The 13103-nt window shown below is 29.8% G+C and overlaps 2 protein-coding genes across 2 annotated transcripts; one reads left to right on the top strand and one right to left on the bottom strand.

Annotated features, from left to right (window-relative positions):
- Positions 1-2748: 2748 nt before the first annotated feature.
- Positions 2749-4841, bottom strand: LOC113866271 (probable carbohydrate esterase At4g34215). Its single transcript, XM_027501150.1, has 2 exons — positions 4170-4841; positions 2749-3172 (listed from the first exon to the last, which is right to left on the bottom strand). The coding sequence occupies exons 1-2, from the start codon at positions 4839-4841 to the stop codon at positions 2846-2848; spliced, it is 999 nt and encodes a 332-aa protein (XP_027356951.1). The 3' UTR covers positions 2749-2845.
- A 4535-nt stretch (positions 4842-9376) lies between these two features.
- Positions 9377-10776, top strand: LOC113865616 (transcription factor MYB44-like). Its single transcript, XM_027500299.1, has one exon. The coding sequence runs from the start codon at positions 9420-9422 to the stop codon at positions 10233-10235; it is 816 nt and encodes a 271-aa protein (XP_027356100.1). The 5' UTR covers positions 9377-9419; the 3' UTR covers positions 10236-10776.
- Positions 10777-13103: the final 2327 nt, after the last annotated feature.

The raw sequence follows: 13103 nt of genomic DNA, 5'->3' as shown, positions 1-13103 counted from the left end.
GCGTAGAGAATAAAAAATAGATTAACCCATTGTGGTCGTGCCTCACTCTATACACGTATGACATGCGGTGGTGGCTCCTGCGACCTTTCTCATCCCTAACATGTATCCAACGTACACGTAGCTGACTGGTATAACTAAACCAACTTCATATTACTAATAATACTAACAATAACAGGTTCGTTTCATTAGGTTTAAATAAAAGATTTAGGTTGATTATTGGTTTCAATGACCCATTTCAGCTAAAATAATATCATATTATGCATATTGAGGAGGCTCGGGTTAATATATTGATTCTAATAACTATTTTTTTAAATAAAAATATCATCGTATTGTGCATATAAATAAATAAATTAATGTTTTATCGTATCGATTATCGGGTAATAGATTATTAGGTTTCAACTTCTAAATTGCAAAAGCATCATACAAATCTAAGATGATCGAGTTTTCTATTTAATTTAATTGATTTCGACCTAAACATATAAATCAAACTCAATCATTTTATGGTAAAAATATCTGAATTATTTTAATTAATTTAGTTTAACATTTTAAGTTTATTGGATTAATCAAACCAATATACGCCTCACCTAAACCAAAACTTGATTTATCCAATCATTTTGACGAGGCATGCATTATCCTCTCCCAAGTGACATTGTTTTCAATTTAGTCTGACCATGATGCTAATAGTATAAAATATAAATATAACAACCTTTTATATATATATATATATATATATAAAAGAGAGAGAGAATTTTAAAATATGAAATTTCATTTTTTTGTATTTTAAATAAGTCATTTACTCCATTTTTAACACCATTGGGGTTTTTTTTTATAAAATTAATATCGAAAATACGATCATAAAATACCATGTTTATCCTGATTTCATATTCATAGTGTGTCTAAGGCAAAGTTTGACGAACGAAACAGTTTCATTATTTAAAAATTAATATTATACGCCATATTTTTTTTTTATAATACACATATTCAAAAAAATACATCTGAAGATATATATATATATATATAAACATCCTTAAGTGTCCCTCTCCAGCTGTACTAAAAACATTTTCGATCACAAAATAATATGTTTATCCTGATCTTATACGTTCATAACTATCCCAAGCTGGACGTGTATATGGTCCAACTGTGCAAGTATTTCAACAAATTGCTAAGGTTCGGACTTTTGTTTTTTGGGGGACCTATGCTGAGGTTCTAAATTATTTTTTGAAGAACATGATTCAAACTTGTAAACTTATAAATATATATTGACACGAAATACCAACCTTATCGTGATCTTGAACGGTCCAAACCGGGTTAGGGCCACGCTGTCTTTTATCATTATCGCATGACAGTCATATGAGATTTCTTGGTGCATGATCAACTCCCATAGCTAGATGAAATTACTATAATGTATTTTTTATTTACAAATTAGCATGATGACGACTTAATCTGAACAAGACATGAAACATGAAATGGCTTGATTTAAATTACATTCTTTTCCAATTTAAATATTGTTGAAAAAGTCAGTCTGAATGATGAATTGCAAATAAATGAACTCCATTCACATATGTTAAGAATTGAACGTATGTGAACCATGCAGTACTTGCCAGGTGAAATGCATCTTCCAGTACGACGTAGATTTCAGATCAAAGATCTAGCTTTTCAAGACTAGCATTTGACAGAGGCGCTCTTACCAAATTGCATAATGCTTTGTCATGATGCAAATTCCCCCTAAAAATTAAGAACAAAAAAAATGATACACAATATTTGACATAAACAATTATAACTTAATACGGTGAAAAATCACAAACGATATTTTTTCTACTAAATAAAATAAAGTTATAATCTCTCTAGATACAGAGAAAAAACAATCACACTCTCATTAAAAACTAACTCATTTGCACTGTTGAGATATTTGTATGTCAAAACCATTTGAAAGAGTTGCTATTTATAGGAATTTGATGACTTTCATTTTCTACATCCTTTGGAATGAAGTAGTGATAATTCTCCTATCCATAAATGCACCGCTTCCTATAATATGTAGGTTTAGAATAGTTGTTTCCCTTGTTTTTACCTTTAATGCCACAAAAGTGGGATTTTTGTTTAAAATTTCTTCATAGACTTGGATTTTTTGTAATGTGTATTATTTGTGTTCGAGCTTTTTTATTAGCCTTCAAATCCAAATATCCTATTATATATTAGGAGCTAGGATTCGTTTAATTAACAACATTTCAGTGCAAAAGAGCAACTCTGGGAGGTATTTGATAGCTACTACTTCAATATAATTTATTATCGCCATAATTAATTTATTATTGTTATAATGTAAGATTTTATATCTCAGCAATCTCTCTCAAGTGCAGCTGGCTGTTTTTTCTTGAATTTTTTTATGCCTAAATTTTTTTAGGATTTAGGCTCTAATACCATATTAAGATTTTATTATGGGTCTGATCTAATATTAAAGAGAGAAGAGTACTGTTTGGATTAAGAGCTTGTGATATTCACTTCTATGTAATGCCTTAGATAAGTGATAGATGAAAGCCCTTTGTCTTATATACTTTTTATGTGTTGCTATGCCTTCAATACGAGATTTTATATATCTCAACATTTTCTAATAAAAACGCAAGTGCAATGGTACATTGATGAAAATATAATACACGAAATAACTATTACAGAATTTTTTGTCCTGATAAGAATACCATTACCGGAAACTTCTTAGCATAATGTACTCGTGCTTTAAGATTTAAATGATTGATACACTGCTCGAATTTTGTTTTAGGCTCCAAAATATAATTAATTTTGTGATTGTGTTTATGCCTAGGGATGAAAATAGTAATGAAAAAGAAAAAGGCTACTATAAGAAAGTCTGGTACAATACTATGAGAAATGTTAAGAAGAAGGGGAGCGTATAAACATAAAAGGCACAATCATAAAGCCTGACAGAAGCCTCATTACTTGCTCGGCTAACATTGTGATTTGAAGTGGAAGAGGGTACGAACTGAAGGAATGCATTAGCCATCATTCCACCAAGATCAACCTGGGCCGAGGTCATAAGGTGCAGCCCATCGGGCTCAAGGGGCAAACCATGAGCATCAACAGTTTTCAGATTTAGGAGATCAATACCCAGCTGGGCCTGTCTTACTATCTCTACGTAAGGGCCTGATCCAGATGCCAGGGCTACCTACAGCAACAGGAAAAAAAAAGGATAAATTAAAAAAGGGCAAAAAAAAAAAAAAATCATCTTCAATCGCGCGTCAGTGTGGTTCTCAACAGATCGCCACCGGCAAGTGAATCCGTCACATTAACAAAGACACTTCACTCTCTTGGATTAAGATTTTAATATAAGTTGTCTCTATGGCTTAACATTTGAGTGAATTTAAGTTGTCTGTGTAAAGTTATTATCAAGCCAAAACCAATATATCACTTGTAAAGCTAGGAAAATAGTTTTATTGCTCATACTATAACAAGATCACTACCCGTTTTGATAGATTAGTAGCGATAGCAGAAAACAATCATCCAACAGGCAACCATTTATTAAATTGCACGCTCAATATTAATCTTATTCAACATTAAAAATGAAATTACAACCCTAGAAAATTCATATTTGCATTTAAAAAAAAATAGCTGATCTTAATTTTAATGGACTCTCATCGTAAAATATTTGCCGCTGTTATTTAATGATGCATTGGGACATTATTTAAATTTATTAATAAAATGCCATACATTATTAAAAAAATGCACAGCTTTTTTACACTAAAGGTAGAAAAAGACAAAATTAACAAAAAGGTATGCTTAATTGCGGTCGTTTTACAAGGGGTTACATATTTGCCTTTCTTAAGTAGAGAAAATGGTCCAAGCAAAGAGTTGAAAGGTATCTAAAAATTGAAGATTCTTCCATTCCTATCACTTCCCTATAAGTCAGTTGTTAGCTACTTGTTCATTGTTTGTTCCGACATACGTAAAGGTACGTAGACATTGCTTTGCTCCGAATTAATTAAGTTGATGTATATATATATATATCAATCTCAACTACACTTTCTTGAAAATGTGTAAACAACTAACGGAAGGTGAAACCAAACCAAACCAAACCAAACCTACCAATTTATTGAATAATAACTAGTGATTAATAATAATTAAAAAATGAATAATTTGAAGAAAAAATAATAAAAAGAAAATACCTGGATTATAGGAAGCAATGGAGACTGCAAATCATCACGAACGTCGAAGAAGAACTTGCGGAGGCTTCTTTGGTAAGATTGGGCATCGTGTAAATAAACGGTATCAGTCTCTCCTTGATACCAAAGAAGAGCTCTGATACTTCCTCCATCGTGCAACGATGCCTTGGCCCTCTTTATCATCTTATTGTAAAGCTCTTTACCCCGTTCCCACTCGCTTATGTTGGTGCCTCCAATCGCGCAAGGGACCAAACCAACAACACCAAATCCTGCGTTCTTATCCAACACAGTATTCGCAAATGCCATCCCAGGCCCAACCCCGTTTGTCTTCTTAGTATCGATGTCGGCGTGGAGTGGCTCACGCGCTTCCACCCACATTAGCTGCGCGTTGAGTTTAAGAATTGAAGGACTGGGCCTACACTGTGGAGGAACGACACCGTCCCATGTTGTGACCCCGGTGGTTGTGTCGTTTACTACGCCCCCTCGTCCCGCCATGTTGCTCTGACCGGCCAATATAAATATGTTTCTATCAGCTTGTGGCTTCACTGGCCATGCTTGAATCAGAAACACCAATAGTAACAATGGAGGCATCAGATTGAGATTGAGATCGGAGATTAGAAATTGGAGAAGCTCTTTTCCACGCTCGCTTATTTGTGCGCCATATGCGGAGCACATTAATCAATTATGAGATGCTCCCTCGTTTATTATATTTCCCAATTGCTTTTCACAAACTCTGCATCTAATTCTTCAACCTTTTAAACTGATACAAACAAATTAAATTAATGCGTCAATGAAAGTCTTCTCTTTTACGTTCCACTCTTTTCTTTCTTGGCAGAAAAGTTGAGGGGGTCCAAAATATGCTTGCCTTAAAGAGTTAAACGTGGATTAAATGCATTTTGTTTTACTGGACACCTAATCCTCCACTAAATACTATTCGAAAAAAATTAAGAAAACATATGATGAGATGCTACCTTATTATTTTTAGTATTTGCGAATTGCTTCTCGTACAGGGTGTGTCTGATTCTTCAACCATGTAGAATAATATAAATAATTAAATTAACACGTCAACGAAAGTCTTCTGTATTACATTCAACTTTTTTCCTCCGGAGAAAAGGGGGTCGTCAACCTTTAACGTCGATTAAACGTTTATGTACGTACAAATTATCCTCACCGATTACACGTAATGAAAATCTTCAGTTTCCGTGCAAGATTCCGGAGTATATATTGGATAAATTTTTTTACTTTTTTTTTTAAAAATTATTTCTAATTTTTTTATAAAAACTTATTTACAAGTTCATCCAAATAAAATTATACTTTAATTTATACGTTATATAAATATTAAATTTTTTATTTTTTAACTGCTATAATTAAATTTAAAAATGTAAATAATCAATTTAATGAAACAAATTCTCTTTAGTTTTAATTTACATTCATTTTTTACTTCAATAGTCTTCTTTAAAAAGTTAGGAAAAAATTGACATATTATAATTTCATAAAACATTTTAAACTAGTTATTCTTTGTATTTTAATTATTTTATAATACTTAATATGTCATTAAATAAAATAAATATATAATATTCTTAAAATATAAAATAATTAATATTTTTTCTATCTTAAAATTTTATAAAATTATTCATAATTTTCAACTTAATTGAATTTAAAGTAAATAAAAGTCGTGGCTATTTTGTTTTTGGTTGTAAATTCTGACTAATATATTAAAGAAAAAAAAAATGATAACTTATAAATGGGCTGGGCCTTATGACTTTCCTTGAGATTCAGGTTAAAGAATTAAAAAATCAAATCGATTTTCTTTGTTGGCATTCACTTTTTTTTTTTTCTGGGTCTTATCATTCTTTGAACACGAACAGACAGAGCGAAAAGCTAAGCTGAGGTTCTTGATAGGATCTTAATGAATTCACTGTCCCGTCCTCAATAATCTTTATGTACTTGCAATATAAAGTTTTGCAGTGTAATTCGTATGAATTTGGTCTTTCAAGGTATTTTTATCCCTGCATCGTCGCTCTCCTTTTCCCTCTCTGTCTCTCAATTTCTATGTTTAATGCTAATCTTTTAAGGTGATATAAATTTTTTTTATAGTAATTAATGTTTCCTTAAACTTGCCCGTGTTATGAATTTGATTGTTGGTGTGCGGAAAAACAGAGACAGTGCAAATGCATAATCCACCGATAGGGTCTTTATTTATAATCCAGAATTGAATGGGAAGGTTTACCTTTTTTCAGTCCATATGGATTGAATAATATCTTTGATTGATGACTTTGCATTTATTTTGAATAATGTATTCTTGAATTCATATGAAATTAAACGATATTTTTGACATTCGGTGACCCTCCATTTATATTAAACAACGGAGGGTCACCAAGGAAGTGTATATCTTTTCTAATATATTAAAAATTATGCGATATTAATATTTTTTAATTAAATCATTAATCTCATTATCGATTAATATAAAATTAATAATAAAAATTGTTTCACTTCCCCTCGATTATCAAAGATATATTATATTATATTATATTTTTTATTAATATTACAAGTTTTTACTTTTCTGTTGAAAATGGCAACTTTAAGAGAGTAAAATTTTAAATAGTTAATTTTGTTTAACACTAATAAAAAAATAAATACAAATTTAAAAAATAACCATATATTGTTAAAATTGGTGAAATTTTTTAAATGAATTTGGGAGGGTGACCTGACACCCAGACAACTTTGCTCCTTGTTTACACGCGAGTACATGCTTGGTTGGAGTAAAGGAATAGAAGTTCCCACTCCCATCTTCGGTTAAACGACTGAACGAGTAGTTTTACAATTGTAGAAATAGATATATCAAATTATTTTTGTCAAGATATAAGCAAAAAAATAATAAAAATTTGTTGGTCCGTTTAATATACTAAGTATTAGTATAGATAATTCAACTTTATATTAATATATGATATATAACATTAATACATATCAATACATCAAATATTAATATGATGCATTAATATCAAAGACGTCGACTAACAATTTTATTTAATAAAGATAATTTATATATTAATGCAGGATAATCTTTTATACCTTCTAAAAACTAACGTCTATAATGTGAAAGCAAACTATGCAAAGAGTGATTGTATTGCATAAATATCTAAGTTGTGGTGTTGGCGTGGAGAAGGGAAGAAGTTAATAAGGGGTGTTTGTTATTATGAAAAGAAAAACATGTTTCCCAACTAACATTGACGGGACCTGACGTGAGGGATCCACAACTTAGTCGTAGGGATGCAGATGTTGTGGCCTAGTAATTTTATATAAGTCACTAGGCAAAGGAAAATGCTTTTCATCATATTAATATAATTACTTATAAATCAATCAACCGAACACTATTAGTTGTAAAGCACTTGATCGATAATCTATTGCAGATTAAGAGATTAATAATAATGCGAACGCAAAGCGGTTGCTTGTATGGAATAATATATGTTAATGGGTCGATGGTTCCAAGTGTAGTGGTCACAGACGGCTATTATTAATGAACAAGTTGGATAAAAGAAAAATCGTGGACATTGTCATTCCAACGCTCAGGTTCTCCTTAATTCTATCCAATCACAATGGGTCCCTTAATCTTTTCATAAATGACGTAGCTACTAGCACGAGAAAAGCCATGTTTATCTTTCCTCATTTCTCTCCTTATTTTGCACCAACTCTACACTTAATTATTCTGTTACAACGTTTAAGTGGGTTTCTAAATATTTTCCTCTATTCATTAAAATCCCATATTTTTTGGATAACAAAGAGTTTGTGACTTGTGAGACCTTTCAAAGTTTAGCCATAAAGTGCAAGTTATCCATTTTTAAATTATAACATTAAATATTTTTTTATCACATGCACTAGGTGAATAATTTATATATGGTGAATTTTTATTAGAAGAAGAATGATAGAATCGTATTTTTTTAATATGTCAATTATTACAAAATTTAAAAAGTTAGTAAACTTTATGTATATTTTTTATAAAAATTTAAGACAATAATAAAAAATGTATTTTAAAAATATGTGCTCAAAAATATACTGTCATCAATTTTTTATTAAAAATTACACATACAATAAATTAATAATATTAAATATTATAATTTTTAATATTTTATTTATTTATTTATTTATTTATTTATCATTACATACACACATTAAAAATTATTTTTTAATATGCATTTGCTATAACCTTATTAATGCATTCAATCAATTATTATCAAATAAAAGTTTATGAATTTTTTAATACACGTGAAACGATATATTTACCTATAATAGGTTTTATTATAAATTGTATGATTAAATGCAGTATGTCATGAAGTCTCTAGAAGTTAATTTATGTATTTAGTAATATATATATATATATATATATGCGTATATAATATTTAATATTATTAAATTGTGTTAAATCTATAATTTTTAATATTTATATGTAAATTTATGTTAAGAAATAAAAAAATATTTTTATCAAAAAAACATAATATTCAATATTATTAATATACTATATTATATACTAATTTAATATTTACAATGAAAATTCACTTATATAAATTATGATTGTATTTTTTATAATACACGTTAAAAATAGATAAAAATTAATATATATTATTTTTCAATTGTCATTATACACGTATGAATTAAAATAAAAACATATAATAAAAAATCTCTCTTTTATCACTTATGTAAAAAAGCATATAATAGAATTTTTTTATTAAAAAGTAATATTTAATAAAATATTGATATGTTAAATTTAATAAAAAGTTGACGTACATAATATTTGTATGCGTTGGATGATTAAAGAAAGAGTGCGTGTTATAGTATGATTAAAACTTTAAATTCTATTTTGTTTGATAATTAAAATGTAACAGTAATTTGATTAATAAATAATAAAATTGAAAAAGGAGAGATTTATTATTAAGTTCATATGTTGAGATATTTACTGAGAAAATATTTGCTCGCACTCATAAATGGTGAATTGTAGTTAAGAGAATAGGTTCTATTATTACTCAGACTCAGCCGCAGTTATCATAGACTTGGCGAGGGCGTCAACAAGACATAGTATAACATTCACTTTCTTTATCGCCGTAGAAAAGAAAATCTATCCTCTTAACTGCATTCACCGACTCTACAAGTCGTCATCGTCGCTTTTCCACTTTATATATATATATCAATATATATTCCCCTTCCTCTCAATCCTCACCCTTCCCTCTCACTCCACTTTATTATATTCATAGGATTTGGATGGGTTCCGCAAAGAAAGAATTGGATCGGATAAAAGGGGCATGGAGCCCCGAAGAGGACGAAGCGTTGCAGAGACTGGTTGACACTTACGGGCCTAGAAACTGGACTCTCATAAGCAAATCCATTCCCGGTCGCTCCGGTAAGTCATGCCGGTTACGCTGGTGCAACCAGCTATCCCCTCAGGTCCAGCACAGAACATTCACTCCGGAGGAAGACCAAACCATCGTCAAAGCGCATGCAAGGTTCGGTAACAAGTGGGCCACCATAGCTCGCCTCCTCCCTGGCCGCACCGACAACTCCATCAAGAACCATTGGAATTCAACCCTCAAGAGGAAATGCCCCGCCATCGCTCAACACCCCCCTCCCAAAAGATCCGCCACTGTCTCGGGTCAACCCGTCACTCCCAGCTCTCCATCCGGATCCGATTTCAGCGATTCTACTTTGCCCCCTATTTCTCCCACTCCCATCCAGGTTTACAAACCGCTTGCCGAAACTGCGTCTTCGGTCACCGATCCACTCACTTCACTCAGCTTATCTCTACCCGGATCCGATTCATCCGACGGGTCAGATCCGAATCAGAATCAAGTGTCCAGTTGTAGTGCCAATCCCGTCAAAGAGATTAAATCGGGACCGAGTGAACAATTAGGTTCTGGAAAGCACGTGTTTAGCGAAGAGTTGCTGAACGGGATGCAAGAGATGATTCGAATGGAAGTTAGGAACTACATGTCTGGATTGGAGCGTAATGGTTTGTGTTTGCAAACACAATCGATTAGAAACTCCGTCATTAAGCGCATGGGAATTGACAGGGTCGAATAGAGAACTGAAACTGTTTGTTTTTCTCTTTTACTATAACTTTTTCTTTACCCAAAAAGAAGAAGAAAAAAATAGTACTAGTATTTATATTGTACATATAGACACGAGAGTTTAAATTCAAATTCAAATGACAAAGAAATGGGAGAAAATTTATTTTTATTTTTAGAAGAAATTGGACGGTTGATTCTTAAGCTTTATTTATTTTCAGGTACTTAAAAGATGAAATAATGTATATGGGAACGCTGGCTGAGAAATTCTGAGGCTGAGGTTGTTCACTGGGGCACGTAGACAACATAAACGACAGAGACGTTTTCATTTTTGAAAGGAGGGTTTGTTTTGTAGTGAGACATGTTGGGCAAGTGATGTGTAAGCCTGGGAAATTAAAGGATATGATAAATTGGACAAATATAAGACGATTTTGCAAGGTTAACCAACAGCAAAATCCTGTTGTTAGGGGGCACACGAATGAGAACCAAAAAAATCTGTGATTTATTTTGTACAAATTTTTCATCACTTGAGATTATAAAATTTTAGGATATGATTTTATTCTCAATTTCTTGCTTTCAAAATTGTTTGTGTTGCTGAACGAAAAATAAAAGAAATCCGTTGGCTATTTTGCTATGAAGTATGGTGTGCGATTTTAACTTTTTACAATCCTTTTTTTTTTCTTGATCACTTTGATCCTGTTTGACTTATTTCTTTGTTTGCTTGTTTGAGTGAGACACCCAATTAGAGTTGTACAGCAGTTATGGAAAGGAAATGTAGGCATTACAAACATATATTTTTTCTTTTTGTCATGCTGCATATATTTATTTTTTTTATCAAATGAAAAAGCCACCTAGCCTGCACAATTTTTTTTTGACGCCTCCTCCGCAAACTTAAACATTTTCCGTTCAAAATACTAGGGAGTTGCCTTTTGCAACCTTAATTTTTCTTTTCTTTTGATGCTATATTTTATGATGATAAAAAAATATTGATTTCATTTCTTTATTACTTTCAATTTTAATGCCGATTTTAAAGTTAAAAAATACATTTAAAATTGGTTTTCAAAAATTAAATTCAGGAAGTTTATATACAAAATGTTTTTAAATACTTAAGTTTCGAAACATACATAAAAATATTATTTTATTAAAACATATTTATTAAGAATACTGAAATTATTGTAGTAATTACTTAATAAAAATTACTCTTCCAATAATATTAAAGTTATTACAGTAATTAATTAAAAATTTATTTCTAATAAATAAAAATACCATTAAAAGTTTATTTTTTCTATTTAAAGTGATAAATAATAAAATAAACAAATAAATTTTAATATGAGACAAAGAAAGTGTGTATTCAAAAAATAAAAATAAAAAATATTTTGAGTGGTTTTGAACCGCCTAAACATAATACTTTGGTGTGTTAAACATCTTAAATAAGTTAACTCATAAATCATTTAATTAGCTTAAAAATTTGTTTCATCAAATTAAGTTATTTAATAAGTCGGTATATTTCGTGAATTTAATTTTAATGTATTATTAAAATAAACATTTCTATATTATTAATTAATTTAAATAAATAATAAAATATATTTTTTAAATCATCATTATTATAATTAAATACTTTTTATTGATATAAAATTTATAAGAAAATGATAATATAATTTTTTTAATCATCATTAATTTGCAATTTTTTTTGGATATTTTGGTCATAAATAAGGTGATTAACCGCACTACTTATTTCCATTTTTTGTCATAAATTTCAAACGCAGTCAGCACGCAATTACTTTATATTTTGGTCCCTCAGAGGAAGTATTTCTTATTTTTTGGGTCGATGAGGAAGCAGAACTTGGATGAGTCTCTACTGTAAGAAAACAAAAAGTAGTGCGGTTAATCACCTTACACTTCTTATTTGCATCCATTAAAAATGTTGTAATAAAAGTTGAATTTTGTTAACCTCAGCTCTTAGAGTTAAAAATAAACAGTTAATAATAATAAAAATTTATTAAAAAAATATTTATTATATTTTTATAACTTTAATATAATAACTGTGTGTTTTTTTATATTTTTATTTTATTTTTTGATACTTAAACTCATTTTTAAAACAGAGATCAACAAAACTTATAAAAATTTACTATTTGAAATAAGGATTAAAAATTTTGAAAAAAAAAATTCCTTTCCAAATGTATATCACCTTACAAAATGTATCTGTCGACTCGAGAACTACAAGAAATGAGCCGTATTCACTTAGCACTTTCTCATACACAAGTGATCTCTTATTCTTGCTTGTAATTTATTCGCTGTAGGTTTAAATGCTTCAAGACCTCTTTATATAATGGTGGGGCGTGGCTTCTTCCGAAATTAGATAAGTGCTTATTTTCAAAGCTATTTGGAATTTTCCATCTCCCTCTTCTAAAAATGATTGAGCTTCTCCATAAGTCAAAAATAATTCCAATAACATAGCTATTACCATGCAGTGGAATCACACACTTTGAACAACTTAACCGTGATATTTACTTATTTTATTTTGAAATTTTAAATTGATGCTCCTAACAAATAAAACAAAAAGATGAAGAAGAGATAAACATATGATAAAATTTGTGTGCATTTTTTTAGAATTTTTATATTATTTTTAATCAAAATTTAAAACTTACCTTGTTAATTTTTTATTGTTAAGCTTTAATTTTATTTGAAATGATTTAAAAAACTACCTGGATAAATTATGTTTATCGTTCTTGTATTTTTATGAGATTTTAATTTTTGTTCTTAAAATTTTTACTTTGAATTTAGTCTATGATTTATTTAAATTCATCACTTTTAATCAACAAGGATAATGATTGAAATTGCCAGCGCACTACAAACAAGTACAAGTTGATATTATTTTGTCATT

The sequence above is a fragment of the Abrus precatorius genome, unplaced genomic scaffold (assembly GCF_003935025.1).
Source record: "Abrus precatorius isolate BTA unplaced genomic scaffold, Abrus_2018 Scaffold4, whole genome shotgun sequence".
Classification (NCBI taxonomy): Eukaryota; Viridiplantae; Streptophyta; class Magnoliopsida; order Fabales; family Fabaceae; genus Abrus; species Abrus precatorius.
The sequence above is the reverse complement of the archived record's forward strand: the minus strand, read 5'-3'. Positions and strand labels throughout refer to the sequence as shown.